Consider the following 20,913-nt stretch of genomic DNA (forward strand, 5'->3'; position numbering starts at 1 on the left):
TTTGGTCACACTACAGTATATAACAGTAGAGTTATTGAATATTATTTCCAATAATAATTCACTAAAATGTATTAAAAACATATTTTACCAATATAACAGTTGTAGTACAACAAGGAGGAGCACATTGATGTGTGAGGTGTTTTTGGTTACATTACATTGCATGACAGTGAAGTTATTGAATATAGTTGTAGTATGTATTTTGTATTTTCAGCATTGCACTTTGTAGACGGTCCCTGAGCACTCGTCTCGCAGCCGGCCGCTCATTGAGACCAATGCCGTTTGTGCAGCTCGGAGGAGCTCGAAAGACGGCCCGTTTGAATGAAATTAATGTTGTAGCTTGTTGTCTACCTCACTACGGTTACAGGGAGGCATCGTTTGTATTTTAGCAACGTTTCGCTAACGATTTATTGAACCGGGAAGTCCGAATCTTTGAATATCTTTCCAACTTTACCCCAGTAAGTAGGTGCTGTGACGTCACCTCGCCACCTTGACAGGTTTGATTGACAGGCCGTCAGTGATATCATATCTATCGCTCTAGAACGTCAAGTCTTGAGGTCTCGAGTTCTTTCTTCTGCAGGACTGAGTTGGAGGACTTCATTTCGAGAGAGGAGCTTCAGAGATAACAGCAGCTGAGGAGATTCAGTTATGAAGAAAACTTTTTTTTTCAAAAAACTCGTTTTTTGTCAACACTGCTAATGCTAGTTAGCTAATTAGTTGGACTCATTTCAGCCACGGTTTTCATCTGGTCTGCAGACTTTTGAAGCTAGCTGAGGACGCAGAAGGAGAGCTACGAACAGTAGAGCTAATATAACTACTTCTTATTTGAGTTGTGCTGCTTTTATCCTAATGATTTTAAGATTACCAAATCCCTCCTTGAATATCAAATTGTTCACATTGAATTGGATGTGACATGAATGTTCCCCGTCACGAATGAACTTGAATGTTGACGTGTCATCTTATGTATTTAGCCAGATGTCTTGTGCAAATGAACTCGTGTTCTTCAACCTCTCAACACCCAGATAGTACCTCGCTTCCCGGAGCCAATGCTGACGGTGAGCGTTTGAACAGAGGGGAAGACTCAGTCGCGCTCTTGAGTCCTGCATGGTGATAGGTCGTTGTGGCTTAGGTCGCTGTGCGGGGCGAGCCACAGGCTGCCGTCAGCAGAGTGTAAAGATGGTCGGCCAGTTTTCAGTGCTACCTGGGGACAGGAAGTCTGCGTGCCAGTCTGCCTCAGAGCTCACTGCAAGCTTCCGGTACACTTTGGCACAGGACATGTAGCAGCCAAGGACCGAACCACCGACGTTGCGGTTACCGGACGACCCTCTCTACCCAATGAGCCACGGTATTTATAATCGCACAGTTGTAAATATTTTGTATAGAATGGAAAAAACAACAACTCCATCGACAACCACAGAAGACAGCCGGACAGCTCTGAGGCTCTGAGGTAGGCCTTCCCAGGTAGTACCTGGCTTCTTGGAGTCAATGATGACGGTGAGTGTTTGAACTGAGGTTAAGACTCAGTCGTGCTTTTGAGTCCTTCTATGAGGGGCAAGCCACGGGGTTGTAACCCTAACCAAAACCCTAACCCTAACTCTAACCCTAACCCTAACCCTAACCCTAACTCTAACCCTAACCCTAACCCTAACTTCTGACATGCGCCCCCGGTGGGTGCTACGTCTGTAAGGGCAGGTCTGTGGGGGCAGGTCTGTGGGGGCAGGTCCGTGGGGGCAGGTCTGTGGGGGCAGGTCTGTGGGGGCAGGTGGTTAGGGTTACATCCCTGTGGCCCTCATAGAAGGACTCAAGAGCACGACTGAGTCTTAACCTCAGTTCAAACACTCACCGTCATCATTGGCTCAGAGAAGCCAGGTACTACCTGGGAAGGCCTGCCTCAGAGCCTCAGAGCTGTCCGGCTGTCCTCTGTGGTTGTCGATGGAGTTGTTTTTTTTCCATTCTATACAAAATATTTACAACTGTGTTGCAGCCATCAACTGCAAGCTTCCGGTACACTTTGGCACAGGACATGTAGCAGCCAAGTACCGAACCACCGACGTTGCGGTTACCGGACGACCCTCTCTGCCCAATGAGCCACGGTATTTATAATCGCACAGTTGTAAATATTTTGTATAGAATGGAAAAAACAACAACTCCATCGACAACCACAGAAGACAGCCGGACAGCTCTGAGGCTCTGAGGTAGGCCTTCCCAGGTAGTACCTGGCTTCTCGGAGTCAATGATGACGGTGAGTGTTTGAACTGAGGTTAAGACTCAGTCGTGCTTTTGAGTCCTTCTATGAGGGGCAAGCCACAGGGTTGTAACCCTAACCAAAACCCTAACCCTAACCCTAACTCTAACCCTAACCCTAACCCTAACTCTAACCCTAACCCTAACCCTAACTTCTGACATGCGCCCCCGGTGGGTGCTACGTCTGTAAGGGCAGGTCTGTGGGGGCAGGTCTGTGGGGGCAGGTCCGTGGGGGCAGGTCTGTGGGGGCAGGTCTGTGGGGGCAGGTGGTTAGGGTTACATCCCTGTGGCCCTCATAGAAGGACTCAAGAGCACGACTGAGTCTTAACCTCAGTTCAAACACTCACCGTCATCATTGGCTCAGAGAAGCCAGGTACTACCTGGGAAGGCCTGCCTCAGAGCCTCAGAGCTGTCCGGCTGTCCTCTGTGGTTGTCGATGGAGTTGTTTTTTTTCCATTCTATACAAAATATTTACAACTGTGTTGCAGCCATCAACTGCAAGCTTCCGGTACACTTTGGCACAGGACATGTAGCAGCCAAGGACAGAACCACCGACGTTGCGGTTTCCGGACGACCCTCTCTACCCAATGAGCCACGGTATTTATAATCACACAGTTGTAAATATTTTGTATAGAATGGGAAAAAAATAACTCAATCGACAACCATTTTGTTATTGTTAATGTTATTTAATATGTTAAGATGCTTTATTACAGGGAGCACTCACTAAAATCCCACATAAATATATTCAGTGTATATATATATATATATATATATATATATATATATATATATATATATATATATATATATATATATATATATATATATATACCTCCTGTGTCTTATGGAGGACGAAAAATGTCTTAAGTATAAATAAATAAATGCATTAATAAATGTATAACTACTTTTATTTTTGGTCCTTAAAGTTTATTTTGATGCTCAATTTGTTGTACTTTTACTTCAGTAAGACTTTGAGTAAGTACAATTTGAATGCAGGACTTTTACTTGTAAAAGAGTATTTCCACCATGTGGTGGTATTAATACACATTTGTATTAAGATGTAGATGTGTCCCTCCAGAAGAAGCTGCATCCACCCTCTGGCTCCTCTGTGATGAACAACGCTCACATGCTCCTGCTGAAGCATGGTGGGTCTGGTTTCCTGTTTGTTTTAGAGAGATGTACACGCTGTCATACACACCATCATTCCAGCCCACGTACAAGAAGATATTCATTTAATGACATTCTGATTCTCGTCTGTTTCCATCTCACTGATGGATGAAGATGAAGAGCTGGAGAGACGATGCTGAGTATCTCTCCTTCAAAGCAACAAGTGCAGCGCTGTGAGTAAACAGTTGCTGTCTTTTGTTTCTTTGTTTCTACCACCTGAAGATTTAAAATCAGTTACAGTTCAGCCAGTATTCTATTCAGTATATATGATCTATTTTTTGTTTGTGTTTAACAGCTGTTTCTGCATCATCATCATCATCGTCATCAACAGCCAGACAACAACAGGCTTCAGGAAGAAAACAATTCTCATCCCACATGAAGCATGACTTGAAGCGTTCTCATGTTGACCGTGTTCTGGTACTGTTTGTGTTGTTCTACTTGTTGTCCTAGTGACTCTGAATTGAAACCAGTCATGATGAGAGTACGTATCACTCTGTTTTCTTATATAGATAAAAAGAAAAAATATGTATATGTGAAACTTCTGTTACTAACACCTGAATGCATGTGTTTGAAGTGTGCCATGTTGCTTCACCTGCCTAGGTTACATCATACTGAATATTAACCCATTGAAACATAAACACACGTGTATGAATGAAGTATATTCTTTATATATTAATGTGAGAAACAGTCTGTTTCATTGGATAAGGCTGAGAAAGGCAGGTGAAGTAACCATACTAACAGTAGTGTTTGTATGTTGTCAAAAAATAAATGACTGACATGTTTTTTTCTGTTGTAGAACCATCTGCTGCACTGGCTGCACCAACTCCTCTGAAGGGTTCACAAGTAGATGGTAAATGCATCTAACATTTAAACATGTCCATCATATTCACTGTGCTCATATCCGTTATAAAGCATTGGTTCTGGTTTGTGATCCTTCTCTCCTTGCAGCCGCCGCTCTAACTGTGAAGAGACCAGTGCCTGTTCCCCAGGAGCTCATGTGTCTGCTGCCAGAAGGAGCGGCTCGTCCATCAACAGTTCCTGGTGTGCATTATTTGACCTGTATTTGCTTCTTAAAAATATCCATATGTGGTGTCCATCAAAACTGTTGTTAATTCTTTAAAGTGTGTTTCATTGTTGTAGATTAGATACTGCTGCACTGTATTCAGACAGAAAGTAGGCAGCACTCCAGTGTCCAGCTTGCTGAGTTTCACAGACTACAGTGTAGATGTCATGTTACATTCTTGCTTCATGTTACTGTCAATAATAATAATAACATGTTTAATATTCTCTCTAGTGTCAGAGGCACCCCTGATTTCTCCTGAGACCGGTCAACTGTCTCCTGCACAGAGAGATCAACGTTAGTATTAGAATGTTTTTCATGTCAAAAAGATTAAATCAAGTCGCACAAAAATGGTACTAATTAGCCCTGTTTATTCTTGTCTGACTAGGTGAGCCATTACCCAGGCCGTTAGCTGTGCCCACCCGTCCTCCTCCACAGCTCCCTGGCTACGACCAGGAAGTCAGCCAGTGGACCTGTTCGCAGCAGCAGAGGATCTGGAAGACAGAGCTGGAATCCATGGGTCTCTGGCCGGGCTCCTTTCCTGTGCGCAACCTCATGAAGATGGTGTCATTGTGGCGTCTACCTCCCCAGCCAGAATTAATCGACAGCGTCTCAGATCTTCCTTCCCCAAAGTACTTTCAGCTCCATCCCTTCTTCATGTGGAAGCCAGAGAATGAGAACTTAATGGCTAGACTGAGGAACAATTACACTCTGCCGTGCATTGAAGGTTGTGCCCGGCCTCAAGTTGTCTCTGCAGGTGTTGGTAGACCTCGTGCGATTGTCGGTGTCACTGGACAGTACCACCTGTTGTCATCCAGGCTGTGCTGCAAAGTGTGCAGGAAGAGGTGGTACGCTGACAACCCAGTGTGGCTGGACAAACTCCCAAAGAGGTTCACAAACCTGTTGCCAGAAGTACTGAGCTACAAGAAGGCCATTTGTAAATCGGTCATGGACGAGCTCAGGCGGACAGGCAACTCACCCACCGACATGGCAAAGCAGATCATGGAGATGATGCGCCTGAAATTTGAACGTGCTCACCTGGCCTACCTCCTCAGCTGCCAAAACATCATGGATGCTGAGGCAGGAAAGTACGACCAAAGAACCATCACTCAGTTCATCAGACAGGAAACCAAGCCAGCTCCCTTCAGAGAGTACGCTGATCCAGTTGGCTGGAACGGGATCTCTGTGTCTGCTCACTACCTGACCGACTGCCTGCTGCACGAGTACCAACACCAGGAGAGTGCCATCAAAAAACTCCTGCAGGATACCTTTGGACAGGCTCTCCGCTCAGACCACACACGCAAAGTTGCGAGGAAGGTCACCTTTTCATCCGGCACCATGTCCTCGTATGCGGTCATGAATGAGAACTGGATGATCCTTTCATGGGTGATGGTGCAGTCGGAGACAGAAAAGTCCCTGAAGCCCATGTACGAGGGACTAGCACAGCGCTACAGCACTGCAGGCATAGAGAAGGCACAATACCAGTGGGTAGACAGGTAAATTATAATCAGTACTTTTTACCATCATTGGTGACACAAACAGCTCAGAATCACACTTACATTGCTTTTCATATTTCCAGTTTGATGACAGAAAATCCCTTTGCATTCATTTTATTGTGATGACCATATACACTGGACTACACATGGTGGTTGATATGACTGCTCATTCATGGCTATACTTTGTCTATATTTTTTCTTTCAGGGATTGCTGTGCAGCATTTAAGGTGGCTGAATCGTTTGCAGGAGAGCATCTGAACTGGGATTCTTGGAGAACAACTGATGCCATTGTTGCCGGGGCCACTTCTGGTAACCTGCTGAACACCTGTGCATCAAGATCCCACTTCAGTGCAAACATAACTATCAAGCTGGACTTATTCCACTGTATGAGGCGGTTCCTCCGTGAGTGTGTGTCAGAGCATCATGCCCTGTACAGCTCTTTTGCTCAGTTGCTGTCTGCAGCTTTTTCTGTGGTGGATCAGGAAGACCTGCAGAGGCTTAAAGCTGCATATGCCTTCTGTGGAATTCAGCCTGCCAACCCAACCAAGCCCCACATTCGCGAGCACTGCAGGACCAGGATTCCACAGCCTGAGGAGCTCATCAAGAGGGTTGAGGGAGTTTTCCAGCAGTTTCACCTCGCGAGTGATCCAAATGGCGCTCTTCTCTTCAAGCCCTCAATGCTGAAGGCATGGCGGATTCAGCGGGTGCACATCCTGCGAAGTTGCCTGAGTGATCCTGTGGTGGAAGGTGGGACTTTGTACAGGTATGGCGGAACACTGCAGCTGAACCATGTGCAGGGTGAAGGGGCCAAAGTTCCTGTTTGGATCCCCATCAGAGGCACGTCTCAGCAGGAGGGCTATCACTTCCACCAGGCTCAGTGGGTCACTGGAACACGTGTTTCCACAGAGCTGTTTCAAGCTCAGGGGATGACTGGGGTGGCACGGTGGAACTACCAGCGCCTGGTGGACTTGAAGCAGCCAGGCGTTCACCTCCCAGCTGTCTTTGATTCGGCATTGGTTGCACAGCTCAACGCGGTCTCTGAATGGGTGTTGGGGCAGGTCAAGTATCCAGCTTTTCATCTCACTAGTAGAGACACTGGAGAGAAGTTTGGCCTGGAATACGTTGAGCCTGGTTGCCGCCCAGTTCTTCTAGACTGGGACAAGCACAGGAGCAAGACAGACTCCGCCCAGGCCCAGAATTCACCTCCTCAAAGCGGCCCGCCCGCTGCCCAGACTGCGCTTCCTCGGTCATCCTCAATGGCACCGCCCAAGTTGCTTCAGTTTTCTCCATGCCCTGCTGCTGATTCTGCTGCCAAACCAGAAGTGAATCCCACTACAACAGGTAAACATCTAACAGACAGACAAAGTAGTGCATCAGACTTCAGTTGGTAGTAACTTGATTTTATTCATATTTAATGACAAGCGTAATGGATGATTCACTTTTCCTTTTTTACGCAATGTGACAATATTGTGCAATTGAAAACATGTACAAAAACATACCAGTCAGCCATTTATCTAAAAGCGGAAAGTGTGTTTTCACCCATACAAGTGTATGAATTAGGGCTTTTCCCTTCTGTAGGTCAGAATGTCTTATTGTACTCTGTCTTTTGTTTTTATAGAAACCACACGTCGGCCGTCTCTGCCCCTGCTGTCCTCACCAACTGGCGCCCGCACTGGACCTGTGAAGACAGGAGGGAGAGTTTTTGTGTTGGACCACAAGCGATGGCCGGCCCCCATGAAGGCAGCCATCGACAACCTGCTCAATATTCACCGTGGGCAGAAGGACATGCTCAGGCTTGTGGACCAGGACTATGCTGCTCTAGTTCACAACTCCTGTACAGACCCCAACAGCATGCTCCACCCAACAACAAAACTGCACATGTCACTGTATGTAAAGCACCTGAGCAAATTATTAAACACCAGCTCATCTTTGAACATCAGCCCAGAAAAACTGCAAGAGAGGCAGGAACTCTGGCACTCTCTGACAGAGGGCAGTGAGACCACCAGTGTGCCAGTTGGGACCATGCCCGTTGCAGTCATTAACCCACCTCCACCTGTTCAGACCCTGACTCAAGCCTCCATTGAGGAAATAGTACGAAACATCATGGAGAAACAGCAGCAGCAACAACAACAACAACAACAGTCAAAGGAAAAGAAGACCCAGACAAAAAGGTGTCTTTCTTGTGGCCAGCCAAAGTCCAGGTATGAGAATGATGGTTCGTCTATCCACTTCTTCTTCCAGCAGGGCCCTGTCAGATACTTTTACTGCTCCACGAAAGTTTTTAAAGCTTATGGTGCAGACGGTCTGACAAACCCAAGAATGCCCTTTGTCGACTTTGCAGAGACAAAGTTCTTTCAGCTGGAACTGGATGCCACAAGGAAAAGGGTGGAGGAGAGAGGACAGCAGAAGAGGAAGAGGACTGAATCCCATCCCACAGGTCGTAAGTGCGGATTCTGTCAGATGGAACTGAAGCAGGGCCCAAACAGTCCCCATGTTCATACGGGGTTCCCTGGACTAACAGGGAAGTACATTTACTGCCCTGGTAAAGTCTTTTCCTTTTACAAAGACCAGGGCATGGAGCAGGAGATGACCTGGACTGAGTTCCAGAGGTCTCCTTTTTATGAGACAGAAAAAAAGAGATGGGAGGTTGAAAAGGGAAAATAAGAGACATGAGTGTTTTGTTGTGTATATACTGTATATATTTGCTCATTTTTTACTGGATTTATTATTATATTTGTTGTACATATTTGTGTTTTGTATTTGTGACCTTGCACTATGGGCTCTGTGTTCAACATTTACTGTCCCTGTTGTGTTTAATAAATATATTTTGTTCACTAATGTTTACATGTCTCAATAATAAGTGAATCATTATAGTGAACAGTAAATAAATATTTAATTGAAGTAATTAAGTGATTGCAATTTAAATGTTCATAATTAGGAAAACTGCAATATAATAGGTTAATAGCCATAAATAAATCATGCACTTGATAATATGTCTGCCACTACAATCCAGTGATAATCAGTAAATGGTAAAGTTGGATACACATTTCTTGATTCATAAATAGCTCTTTATCATTGATGAGTGGCTTTGCCCCAACTGAGACTCGAACCTGCGTCCAGGAGCTGAAACCAGCACTGTAAAAGTGGACTTTGAGCACCTTGGACAGCGTTAATAATGCTGCAATTTCATTGGCTGTCAGTGTATGCCAACTATATGCGACTGGCCTCCGCGTGACAAGCAGAGACACTGTCCACTATACTAACGAGGACTGCTCCAGTAGTACTTTTGGCTAGGAAAAAAAAAAGGTGCCGCTGTTCCGGCCTTTAAAGGGAATTCTTAGAGCTATACAAGGGAGGCTTTGAGTTTAGTTGACATTTACTGTCACTCAATGACACAGCATCTGTGACTGAATCCATTCAGAAATCATGTTGTCTGGCATCTGAAATGTTTGCAATCAAGTGTGAATGTTGCATGAGCTTGGGCACATGCGTAAAAGTCATTTTAAGCAGTTTCCGTAGGGTAGTGGTTATCACGTTTTCCTCACACACAAAAGGTCCCCCGATCGAAACTGGGCGGAAACACTGTTCTTTGTTCCTGCTTACTCCACACAATAAAACTCTACTTAGAGGAATTGTCAGTAAATTGGATAATAGGTACAACTCCCCCAGTGTTATCTCTTCCTCCACACAATCAAAGTCTTTTGAGTTGCAATCCCAGCAAACTGGATGAAAAGAAGCACTATGTGAATAATGTTTTCTCTCAGAGATACTTGAACTCTGTCATTTGGGGCAGTCACTCACTCCCACCTCGGGGTGAGCAATACTCCACTCTCTGGTTGCGAACCACGGCTTCGTACTTGTAGGTGCTATCTGTAATACTGACTGCTTCACACTCGACTGCAAACTGCCCCAGTGTGTGCTGAAGGTCACGGCCTGATGAAGCCAACAGATCAACATCATCTGCAAAGAGCAGAGAAGCAATTCTGAGGTCCCCCAGCTGCACCTCGAGTTGAGTTGGTCGGGATCCGGAATTCCTCACAGGGTTCCACCATTTGACAATACCCCGAGTCAGGGACAGCAGTTCTTCTCCCTTGTAGGTGCCGACTCTCATCCCAACCGCTTCACACTTGACTGAAAACTGCCCCTTGTGTGCTGCTCCTGAGTAGTCTTATTGTTTGCCAGAATTTCCTTGAGACCAACCATGGCCAACCATTCCCCCCTAATCCAATGTGTGGTATGAATATCACATTTCATGGACAAATGATTTCAAATATCAGCATGTTGGCAGTGATGAATTTTCCATTCTGATGAGCCGTAAAGACCTTTCATGCATGCTGAGGTAGGTGATCATATCGTCAATGTGAAGCGGTCTCTGACAGGAGGAACACGATTGATATGTCACCATGATCTGTGTTAAATGGCTGTTTTCTTACTTGCAGCTGGTAGAAAACTCCCCGTCAGGGAATCGAACCTTGGTCTTCCTCGTGACAAGCGGAGATCCTGTCCACTATACTAACGAGGACTGCTCCAGTAGTACTTTTGGCTAGGAAAAAAAAAAGGTGGCGCTGTTCCAGCCTTTAAAGGGAATTCTTAGAGCTATACAAGGGAGGCTTTGAGTTTAGTCGACATTTACTGTCATTCAATGGCACAGCAGCTGTGACTGAATCCATTCAGAAATCATGTTGTCTGGCATCTGAAATGTTTGCAATCAAGTGTGAATGTTGCATGAGCCTGGGCACATGTGTAAAAGTCATTTTCAGCAGTTTCCGTAGGGTAGTGGTTATCACGTTTGCCTCACATGCAAAAGGTCCCCCGATCGAAAGTGGGCGGTAACACTGTTCTTTGTTCCTGCTTACTCCACACAATAAAACTCTACTTAGAGGAATTGTCAGTAAATTGGATAATAAGTACAACTCCCCCAGTGTTATCTCTTCCTCCACACAATCAAAGTCTTTTGAGTTGCAATCCCAGCAAACTGGATGACAAGAAGCACTATGTGAATAATGTTTTCTCTCAGAGATACTTGAACTCTGTCATTTGGGGCAGTCACTCACTCCCACCTCGGGGTGAGCAATCCTCCATTCTCTGGTTGCGAACCACAGCTTCGTACTTGTAGGTGCTATCTGTAATACTGACTGCTTCACACTCGACTGCAAACTGCCCCAATTGTTTCAACAGAAATGGAAGAAATGGTTGGAAGATCTTGAAAGAGTGAAAAGTTTCAAGGTCAGTAGATGCTTCAAACCTAAAGACTTTGGAGACACAGCATCTGCTCAATTGCATCATTTCTCTGATGCCAGTGAAAATGCATATGGAACTGTAACATACATCAGGAGGCAAAACAACAAGAACAAAGTACATGTTGCTTTCATACTTGGCAAAGCCAGGGTGTCTCCATTAAAACAAGTGACTATCCCTCGCTTGGAACTGACAGCCGCTGCTCTTGCTGTCAAAGTGGACAAGATGCTACAATCAGAGCTACAGCTTCCTTTGGAGAAGTCACAATTCTGGACTGACAGTACATCAGTACTAAAATACATCAAAAATGAGGACAAAAGGTTCCAAACATTTGTTGCAAACAAAATATCAACTATTAGAGAGGCATCACACACTTCACAGTGGAGATACATTCCTACAGCACAAAACCCAGCAGATGACGCCTCAAGGGGACTGAAAATTGAACATTTGGTTCAAAAGAGATGGATTGAAAGTCCAAAGTTTCTGTGGAAAGCAGAACAAGATTTGTCAATGCACTTCTTGGATTTGTACATTGCTGAGGACCTGGAAGTTAAAAGGAACTTCACAATAAATGCAATTGTCACTGAAGATGATTCAAGTCCCACGCATGAACTGATTACTCACTTTTGGAGACTCACAGACACACATTTATTGTGTGTTTGTATATATATATATATATATATATATATATTATACACACTATAGTAGTCTTGGAAGCAATGGGAAAAAAGGTAGTTTGTGTTCCAACCGCTCTCCTAACCTTTATATTCAGGTATCCCTTTTTCGACACTATCACTCACCTGTACTAACTTAGACCTGCCCCAGACCTGCTATGTCCACAGCAGTGGTCATTGGGGGGTAACCTCGTTACCCCCCAGTTGACTTCCTGCTTCCTTACAGTGCAGTTGCTTTGCTGCTTGCTCTTGCCTCTGCTTACATTTTCTTGCTTTTCTTCTTGTTTTTTCTTCTTGTTTTTCTTCAAAACATTTTTCTCTCTTCACTCTTCAACGTTTGAGTGGAGACAAATCCAGAAAGTCGTTGAGTTATATGGGTTGTTAGCTAATGCTAACTAGCAGCTAAGCTAAAGCTAAGTAGCAGCAAGATCCCTCCCTTGTCCATGGACGACTACCTCAAACTCCTGCAGAAGATTGCAGTCTTGGAAATAAAAATCCACCGACTAGAAGTAAACGTGGAGGTAAATGGACTGTGTGGGAATGATACCACTTTACCATGGACTCAAAACATTGGACAAACGGAAGCGAAGACACAGCTAATTAGCACCACCAGGCCTACCAAGAAACAGGAGGAGAGAGCAGATAATGTATCTTCAAATGGTAGTCCTCCCTGGAACTCTCTCGGTGCAAAGCCGAAGAGAAAATCATACCCTCAGGATGTGGGTATGAGACGACTAACAGGCAGAGCACAGCGCCCTGAGATTTGTGATGCGACTGGCTGGCCTGCACTAATACACAGACAGAACTCCTCCTCAACCCCTGCACTCAGACGGACAAAGCCAAGGACAGCTGAGAAAAAACAGATTTCAAAACAGATTTGCTCCATTGTCGCAGGATCCTAAATCTCCATCTGATGACCTGGATAAGCAGCTATCTTCTCAAAGCAGGGTAAGAACTGTGAGTAAATGTGAGAGTAAAAGGCCACAGGGAAAGCTAATGACTGGGCCGGAGACTCTAATTGTTGGTGACTATGCTGTAAAAGATGTCAGAATGATGTGCAGCAAGAATACCAAAATACTCTGCTTTCCGAAAGATACGGTCTCTAACATGAAAGACAAAATCCTGGACATTGTGGCTGACCATCCCACGGTGAAAAACATCATTGTGCATACAGGAAGCTGTGATATTGTGAAACAACAGTCTGAAGTTCTGAAACGAGACTTTATTGATCTGTTAAACAGTTAGCTCTGCCGAGGCTGAGGTGTTTATCCTCTTCCACCAGTCAGAGGAGGAGACGAAGGATTCAGCAGGCTGTTTGCACTGAACAAATGGCTGTCAACTGCATGTACTGACCATTCAGTACATTTTATCAACAATTTCTACCTTTTTTGGGGGCGCAGGCATCTTTTTAAGGCACATGGAGTTTGCCTGAACAAGTCAGGGGTAAAACTATTTACCTCTAACCTATTTTTCTTCCTGCGTCACCCGTCTGTTCCCACTGCCAAGGACAAGAGACAAGAGGAATCTAAACAAGAGATAACCACACAGCATTGCCGTAGAGACCTTACAGGAAGGATGCCCCCGCCTAACGAGAGCCAAGAGGAGGAGCCTCCAACCTCATCATCAGGGGCCGCCTCTGATCTCCCACTTTCCCCACCCTTCCGAGAGGAGGAGTCTTTACCTCCCTTCCCAGCACTACTTCCACCCCCCAGACTCCATCCAGGTCCCTTTCCTCTCTCACACTCTCCCCATCCTCCCCCCACCTGGAGTTCACCGACCACATGAAAGAGCTGGTCATTGCTGGAACCAAACACACTCCTCGCCCCTCTCCTCGACGTACAGTTCCAGCCCCGCAACTGACTCTAAGTCCAGTTTTGACACAATTGGCGAAGGTAAAGCGCCGTGCCCCTCTCCCACCTCCACTACTGTCTCCCCTACATGATAAAGGCAATAATTGATATCTTCCGGGTCCAGGCTACAAGGCTAATGACACCAATGATTCTCTCCAGCAAACGTATCAAACTTAACATTCATTCCTCGTCAGCCTGTCCAAATAAATTGGGCAAATAAAGTTTTAACCACATTAAACTTAACTTTATTAAATGTCAGGTCTCTGTCAGGAAAAACATTTTTAATAAATGATTTTATTGTTAGGCACAAACTGGACATTTTGTTTTGAACTGAAACATGGTTAAACCAAGATAACAGTGCAGCTGTTCTTATTGAATCAACACCTCACAACTTCAGTTTCATGAGTGAAACAAGAGCGCATAAGAAAGGTGGTGGAGTTGCTATTTTATTTAATGATTCTCTTCAATGCAAGCAGGTGTCCTTTGGTCATTTTAACTCTTTTGAATATGTGGCTCTGAATTCTACTCAAGCTTTATTCCTAAACATTTACAGACCACCTAAATACTGTGCAACCTTCTTTGATGAGTTTACTGAACTGCTGTCTATAATCTGTATTGATTTTGACTGTGTTGTTATTGTTGGCGATTTTAATATCCATGTTGATAATCCCCAGGACAGAGGGTCTATAGAACTATGTGGTGTCCTTGAAAACTATGATCTGACTCAGCATGTGACAGGACCCACCCACAACAGAGGACACACTCTGGACCTAATCATCACCAAGGGTGTAAACATTTCCAAGGTTGCTGTGACTGATGTTGCACTCTCTGATCATTTCTGTGTTTTCTTTTAGAGTGCAATCTCCTTGCACTCAAATGTCCAAACCGAGGTTGTGACAAAGCGTTACATCTCTGAAAACACCAGTGAACTGTTTATTCAGAAGTTCTCCTCCACACCAGCCCTCTCTTGCATCTCAGTCAATGAGCTTGTAGATAGCTTCAATTCTAAAGTTAAACATGTTATTGATGCCATTGCACCCACTAAAGTGAAGGTTGTCTCGGGTAAGCAAAGATCTCCTTGCTACGCTGGTCAGAATAGAGAAAAGAGAATGTCGGAAAGCTGAACGCAGGTGGCGAAAAACAAATCTCCAGGTTCACTGTGACATCTATAAAGAGAGACTTCGCAATTATAATTTGGAACTTAGAAATGCAAGGCAGTCCTTCTTCTCTGACATCATAACTAAAAACAATAACAATACACGCGCCTTATTTGCTACCGTCGACCGGCTAACAAACCCTCCAGTGTCAGTAGCTGCTGAGCTCCAATCCACCTGGGCATGCAATCAATTTGCCTCATTTTTTACTGACAAAATTCAGAAAATTAGACAAGCAGTCAGTGCCTCCACACCAACCACAGGATATGTGTTGTCCCCATCTCTGAATAATATCCATTCAAATATCATGCCACAATTTCATTCAATCGACCTTAGAAGCCTAGAAGACATTATTCAACATCTGAAGTCATCCTCCTGCTGCTTGGATATTCTACCAACACACTTTTTCAAAAATATTTTGAGCTGCTTGACCACTGATCTTTTACAGATTGTAAACACATCCCTTCTCTCAGGTGTCTTCCCACAAGCCCTAAAAACTGCAGTTATTAAACCACTCCTAAAGAAGGCTAATTTAGACTCCGCAACAATGAAAAATTATAGGCCAATATCAAACCTCCCACTTTTAAGTAAAATAATTGAAAAAGCGGTTTTTCAACAACTGAACAACTTCTTGGCTGTAAATAACAGTTTTGATGTCTTCCAGTCAGGCTTTCGACAGCACCACAGTACTGAAACTGCTCTTGTTAAGGTTTTCAACGACATCCACTTAAACACAGACAATGGCAGAATTTCAGTCTTAGTATTAATGGATCTCAGTGCTGCATTTGACACGGTCGACCATGATATACTACTAGAAAGACAAAAAATCTGGGTGGGACTCTCTGGCACAGCACTCAACTGGTTTGAATCCTACTTGAAGGACAGAGAATACTTTGTGTCTGTAGCTAATTACACATCAGAGCTGACTAAAATGACATGTGGTGTTCCCCAAGGTTCAATACTGGGGCCTCTTCTGTTCAACATCTACATGCTTCCACTAGCTCAGATTATGGAAAACAACAAAGTGTGTTATCATAATTATGCAGACGACACACAAATCTACATAACTATATCACCAGGAGACTATAATCCCATACAGGGACTGGCTAAATGCATTGAACAAATCAACAACTGGATGTGCCAGAATTTTCTTCAATTAAACAAAGATAAAACGGAAGTAATTGTTTTTGGTACCAAGGATGAACGATTGAAAGTCAGCGCTCAGCTTCAATCACTGATGTTAAAAACCACAAACAAAGCCAGAAACCTAGGTGTAGTTATGGATTCAGACCTCAACCTGAACAGCCACATCAAGACAATCACAAAATCAGCCTACTATCACCTGAAGAACATATCAAGGATTAGAAGACTTATGTGTCAACAGGATTTGGAAAAACTTGTCCATGCATTTATTTTCAGTAGACTGGACTACTGTAACGGTGTGTTAACAGGTCTCTGTAAAAAGTCAGTCAGAAAGCTGCAGCTGATTCAGAACGCTGCAGCTCGAGTCCTCACTAAGACCAAGAAAGTGGATCACATCACTCCAGTTCTGAGGTCTTTGCACTGGCTCCCTGTCCAACAAAGAATTGACTTTAAAATCCTGCTGTTGGTTTATAAAGCACTGAATGGTTTAGGGCCAAAATACATCTCTGATCTGCTGCTACCCTATGAACCATCCCGAACCCTTAGGTCGTCTACTTTCTGTTCCCAGAGTCAGAACTAAACATGAAGAAGCAGCGTTCAGTTCTTCTGCTCCACATATCTGGAACAAAGTCCCAGAAAGCTGCAGGTCTGCAGAGACCCTCAGCTCCTTTAAATCCAGACTGAAGACTATTCTGTTTGCTGCTGCCTTTGATTGAACCACATTCAAGGATTTTAATCAATTTCTGCATTTTACTACTGTATTTTATTTCTTAAACTGCACTGCACTGTTTTTAGCTTTTTCGTGTTTTAATGACTGTTTTTAATGTTTCTTAATTGTTTGTTGTCTGGGGGGGGGGGGCAGCCCTCTAACTGTCAACCCTTCTCACTGACGGTGCAATCTTTTTTTCTTTTTTATTCACTGACCATTTCCATGTCTGACAAAGTCCCCGGCTCATCCTCACATCACAGAGACTGTTTTCATATTTTAAATTGCTTTAATTTTCAAGTTATTGGCTTTAATATGGCTGAGGCTGCCCCTTGGAATTGTGGGTAGTTACCAAAACCGCTGTTTAAGTATGGATGTATTAACAATTCTCATGACATATCCATAACACAGTAACTTTTAACAGTTGTGTGCTGATTGATGAGACTAGCCACAAACGTAATCCCTCTTCTGTTAGCCACAGCTTCCATCGTAGTACAGTTTGTGTGTTATACAGGAAACACGAGCCATCACATTGTTTAGTCGTTTTGTTATGTTTTGAATGTCACATCCAATCAAGCAGTTATCAATTCTGTGCTAGATTCAGTTGGAAATGAGATGCAGTACCGTTTTTCAGCCACAACAAAGTGCCATTGGGCTGATGGCGCTGTTTTACTATTTTGTTATGTTTTATTACAGGGAGCACTCTCTTGTAAAATCGCACATAAATATATTCAGTATATATATGTATATATATATATATACATATATATACACATATATATATATATATATACATATACATATATATATATATATATATATACATATATACATATATATACATATATACATATATATATACATATACATATATATATACATATACATATACATATACATATATATATATATATACATATACATATACATATACATATATGTATATATATATACATATACATATACATATACATATATATATGTATATGTATACATATGTATTTAATATGAAAGTAAAAATGCAACTATGCAGACAAACTTCAAGTGGCAAACTTCTGAGCAAAATTCAGATTTTATCCTGGTGGTCAGCAAGCAACACAATCCCAAGGCAATCCTTAAGTACCTGGAGATCTCTACAGTCTGTTACAAAGACAAAATGAAGTAACAGCACTCCTTATAAAGACACAGAACTCTTATTTCTTACCACATAGAGAAGTTCCTATTTTTGATGGAGATCCTCTCAAATTTAGATCATTCATCAGAGCATTTAAACATTGTGTGGAAGCTAAAACAAACAACAAAGGAGATTGTTTGTATTATCTTGAGCAATTCACTAGGGGGCAGCCTAGAGATCTGGTGCGTAGCTGCCAGCACATGGCTCCAGAAAGAGGTTATGCTGTGGCCAAAGACCTTCTTGGAAAACATTTTGGAAATGAAATAAAGGTCACAGCTGCCTATGTGGATAAAATCATTGGATGGCCTGCTGTTAAGGCAGAAGATGTTAAAGGGCTACAGGCATATGCATTGTGTTTACGAGAGTGTTGCAACGCTATGGAGGAATTGCAATATTTAGATGAACTCAATATGCCATCAAACATGAAAATAATAATGCAGCAACTTCCTTACAAACTCAGAGAGAAATGGAGAGCGACTGTGTGTGACATCTCTGAAAACCAAGGTCGCAGATCTGGCTTTAGAGACATTATCAAGTTCATCGAGTACCAAGTCAAGATCGTTTCTGATCCAATCTTTGGCAACATTCAAGACACTCAAGGTGGTGTAAATAAAGGAGGTAACAACAAGGCAAAGTCAGAGCAAAAATCACAGTTCAAAAGAAACAGCTTTGCAACTGCTGTGTTTATGTCTACTGAACCAGCTGTGAATGCAACCAAGAAAAGCATTCAGACTCAAACGCAGAGTCTGTCACTTGCAATTTCAAATGTTGGTTCCTGTTTGTATTGTATGCATGGACACGCATTGGAGCATTGTCCACAATTGCAAAAAACAAGGCATCGGGAAAAATTGGACTTTCTGAAAGAGAAAAGAGTTTGCTTTGGTTGCCTGCACATAGGACACATGAGCAAGGATTACAAAAAACACTTAACTTGCAAAGTTTGCAACCAAAGTCATCCCAGCATTCTTCACATTGAGAAAAAGGAAAGAAGCAAAGGCAAAGATCAGCCAAAGGACCTGTCGGTGAGTGGCACGGCTGTCTCTACTTGTGGTCATACAGGGGCCGGGGGCAGTAACGGCATGCTTTCAATCTTACCTGTCAATGTTAAGTGTACAAAAGGAAACAAAATTGTACAAACTTATGCATTTGTCAAAGGTTTGGAAATCTCTGAATTTGCTGACAAGCAGTTTTTTGAGCTTCCTATGTTCACTCAGAAGGAAATGCCAGTGTCGACAAACAATATCATTCCTGAAGAAGAGTTGTCGAAGTGGACTTACCTGGAAGATGTACATATTCCCTGTATTAACACTGATGTTGATTTGTTGATTGGCACAAACGCCTCAGAGTTAATGGAACCGTGGGAAGTGATCAACAGCCGAGGAGAGGGACCGTATGCAATAAGAACTCTACTGGGCTGGGTGATTAATGGACCTCTTGGAAACAGTGCAAAGCAGTGTGAGAGTGGCTACCCTGCTGTTACTGTTAATCGGATTGGTGTTGACAAATTAGAAGAACTGTTGATACAATTGTTGTATCAACAACAATACAATCAAGATTTCAGTGAAAATTTAGAAAAGATAGAAAGTTTATGGAAATAGTGAACGGTTCAGTACAGCTTAAAGATGGCCATTACAAGATTAAGTTGCCTTTCAAGACACCCCATGTAAACCTGCCAAACAACTTTTCTGTTGCTAAACAGCGTGTCAGTTCACTGAAAAGGAGACTTCTGAAGGATGAAAGTTAGCACAAAGAATATTCAAACTTTCTTTCTGATGTCATTGAAAAGGGATATGCTGAAAAGGTGTCAGAGCATCAGTTGGAAGGCTCTGATGGGAACATTTGGTATCTTCCTCACCATGGTGTATACCATCCACAGAAAAGAAGCTTACGTGTTGTGTTTGATTGTGGAGCAGAATTTAAAGGAGTCTCACTGAACAGTCAGCTTCTACAAGGACCAAACCTGACAATTTATTCTAACCTCTTTTTGTCACAGTTTTGTCACGGTTCAGGCAGGAACCTGTAGCAATCATGGCTGTTGTGCAATCAATGTTCCATCAAGTAAAAGTTCACAAACACCTCGGCTGCCTCCTCCCCTCCCCCCTCTGTCCCCCCTGGTGAGCGGCACGGACAATGAGCCCTCTTCTTCAAAGGGCTCTTTCACCACCGACACCATGACCACCCTCCCCCCCTCTCTGTGACGACTGGCCAGGTTAGAAGACAGCTGGAGAGACTCCACCAAGGAAAGGCTGCGGGACCTGATGGCATCAGCCCCAGGGTCCTGAAGACCTGCGCCATCCAGCTGTCTGATGTCCTGCAACACCTCTACAACCTGAGCCTGAAGCAGCAGGAAGTCCCGGTGCTGTGGAAGACGTCGTGCCTGGTTCCTGTAGCAAAAAAGTCGACACCATCTGGCCTCAATGACTACCGACCAGTTGCCCTCACATCCCATGTGACGAAGGTGCTGGAGAGGCTGGTCTTGGCCCACCTCCGACCGCAGGTGAAATCATCACTGGACCCACTGCAATTTGCAGCCTCACGTGGGAGTGGGCGACGCCATCACCTACTGTACCTGCTGCAGCGAGCTCAGTCGCACCTGGATGGAACCGGTGGCTCTGCGAGAATCACTTTCTTTGATTTCTCCAGTGCATTCAACACCATCCAACCAGTGCTACTGAGCGAGAAGCTGCGGGTGGTGAGGGTTAACGCATCCACCGTCTCCTGGATCACTGACTACCTCACAGGCAGACCACAGTTTGTCCGACTGGGCAGTGTGCTGTCTGACACGGTGGTCAGTGATACTGGAGCCCCACAGGGAACTGTTTTGTCTCCCTTCCTGTTCACCTTATACACCACTGACTTCCAATACAACACGGGGTCAAGACATCTGCAGAAGTTCTCTGATGACTCTGCAGTGGTCGGGTGTATAAGGGACGGACGGGAGGAGGAGTACAGGGCAGTTGTGGATGACTTTGTGGAGTGGGCCAGTAGAAATCACCTGCTTCTGAACGTG

The 20,913-nt window shown here is 43.9% G+C and overlaps 1 protein-coding gene across 5 annotated transcripts; it reads left to right on the forward strand.

Moving 5' to 3' along the window:
• The first annotated feature begins 214 nt into the window (after positions 1 to 214).
• LOC137887931 (uncharacterized) lies at positions 215 to 8,763 on the forward strand. 5 transcript variants are annotated; one of them, XM_068731186.1, is made up of 13 exons: positions 215 to 1,342; positions 1,982 to 2,090; positions 2,730 to 2,838; positions 3,320 to 3,386; positions 3,523 to 3,581; positions 3,704 to 3,825; positions 4,205 to 4,258; positions 4,357 to 4,449; positions 4,703 to 4,765; positions 4,857 to 5,964; positions 6,170 to 7,305; positions 7,583 to 8,165; positions 8,306 to 8,469. In XM_068731186.1, exons 8-13 carry the CDS (start codon positions 4,404 to 4,406, stop codon positions 8,385 to 8,387), a joined length of 3,018 nt encoding a protein of 1,005 aa, XP_068587287.1. In that variant the 5' UTR covers positions 215 to 1,342; positions 1,982 to 2,090; positions 2,730 to 2,838; positions 3,320 to 3,386; positions 3,523 to 3,581; positions 3,704 to 3,825; positions 4,205 to 4,258; positions 4,357 to 4,403; the 3' UTR covers positions 8,388 to 8,469. The 5 variants fall into 5 exon arrangements, with proteins under 5 accessions (XP_068587287.1, XP_068587284.1, XP_068587285.1 ...); XM_068731183.1 differs by having other exon boundaries at positions 3,300 to 3,386; positions 7,583 to 8,763; XM_068731184.1 differs by having other exon boundaries at positions 3,306 to 3,386; positions 7,583 to 8,763.
• The last annotated feature ends 12,150 nt before the right edge of the window (positions 8,764 to 20,913 follow it).

This window comes from Cebidichthys violaceus, unplaced genomic scaffold (genome assembly GCF_023349555.1).
Source record: "Cebidichthys violaceus isolate CVI_PGR_0920_01 unplaced genomic scaffold, fCebVio1.0.p SCAF_5, whole genome shotgun sequence".
Classification (NCBI taxonomy): domain Eukaryota; kingdom Metazoa; phylum Chordata; class Actinopteri; order Perciformes; family Stichaeidae; genus Cebidichthys; species Cebidichthys violaceus.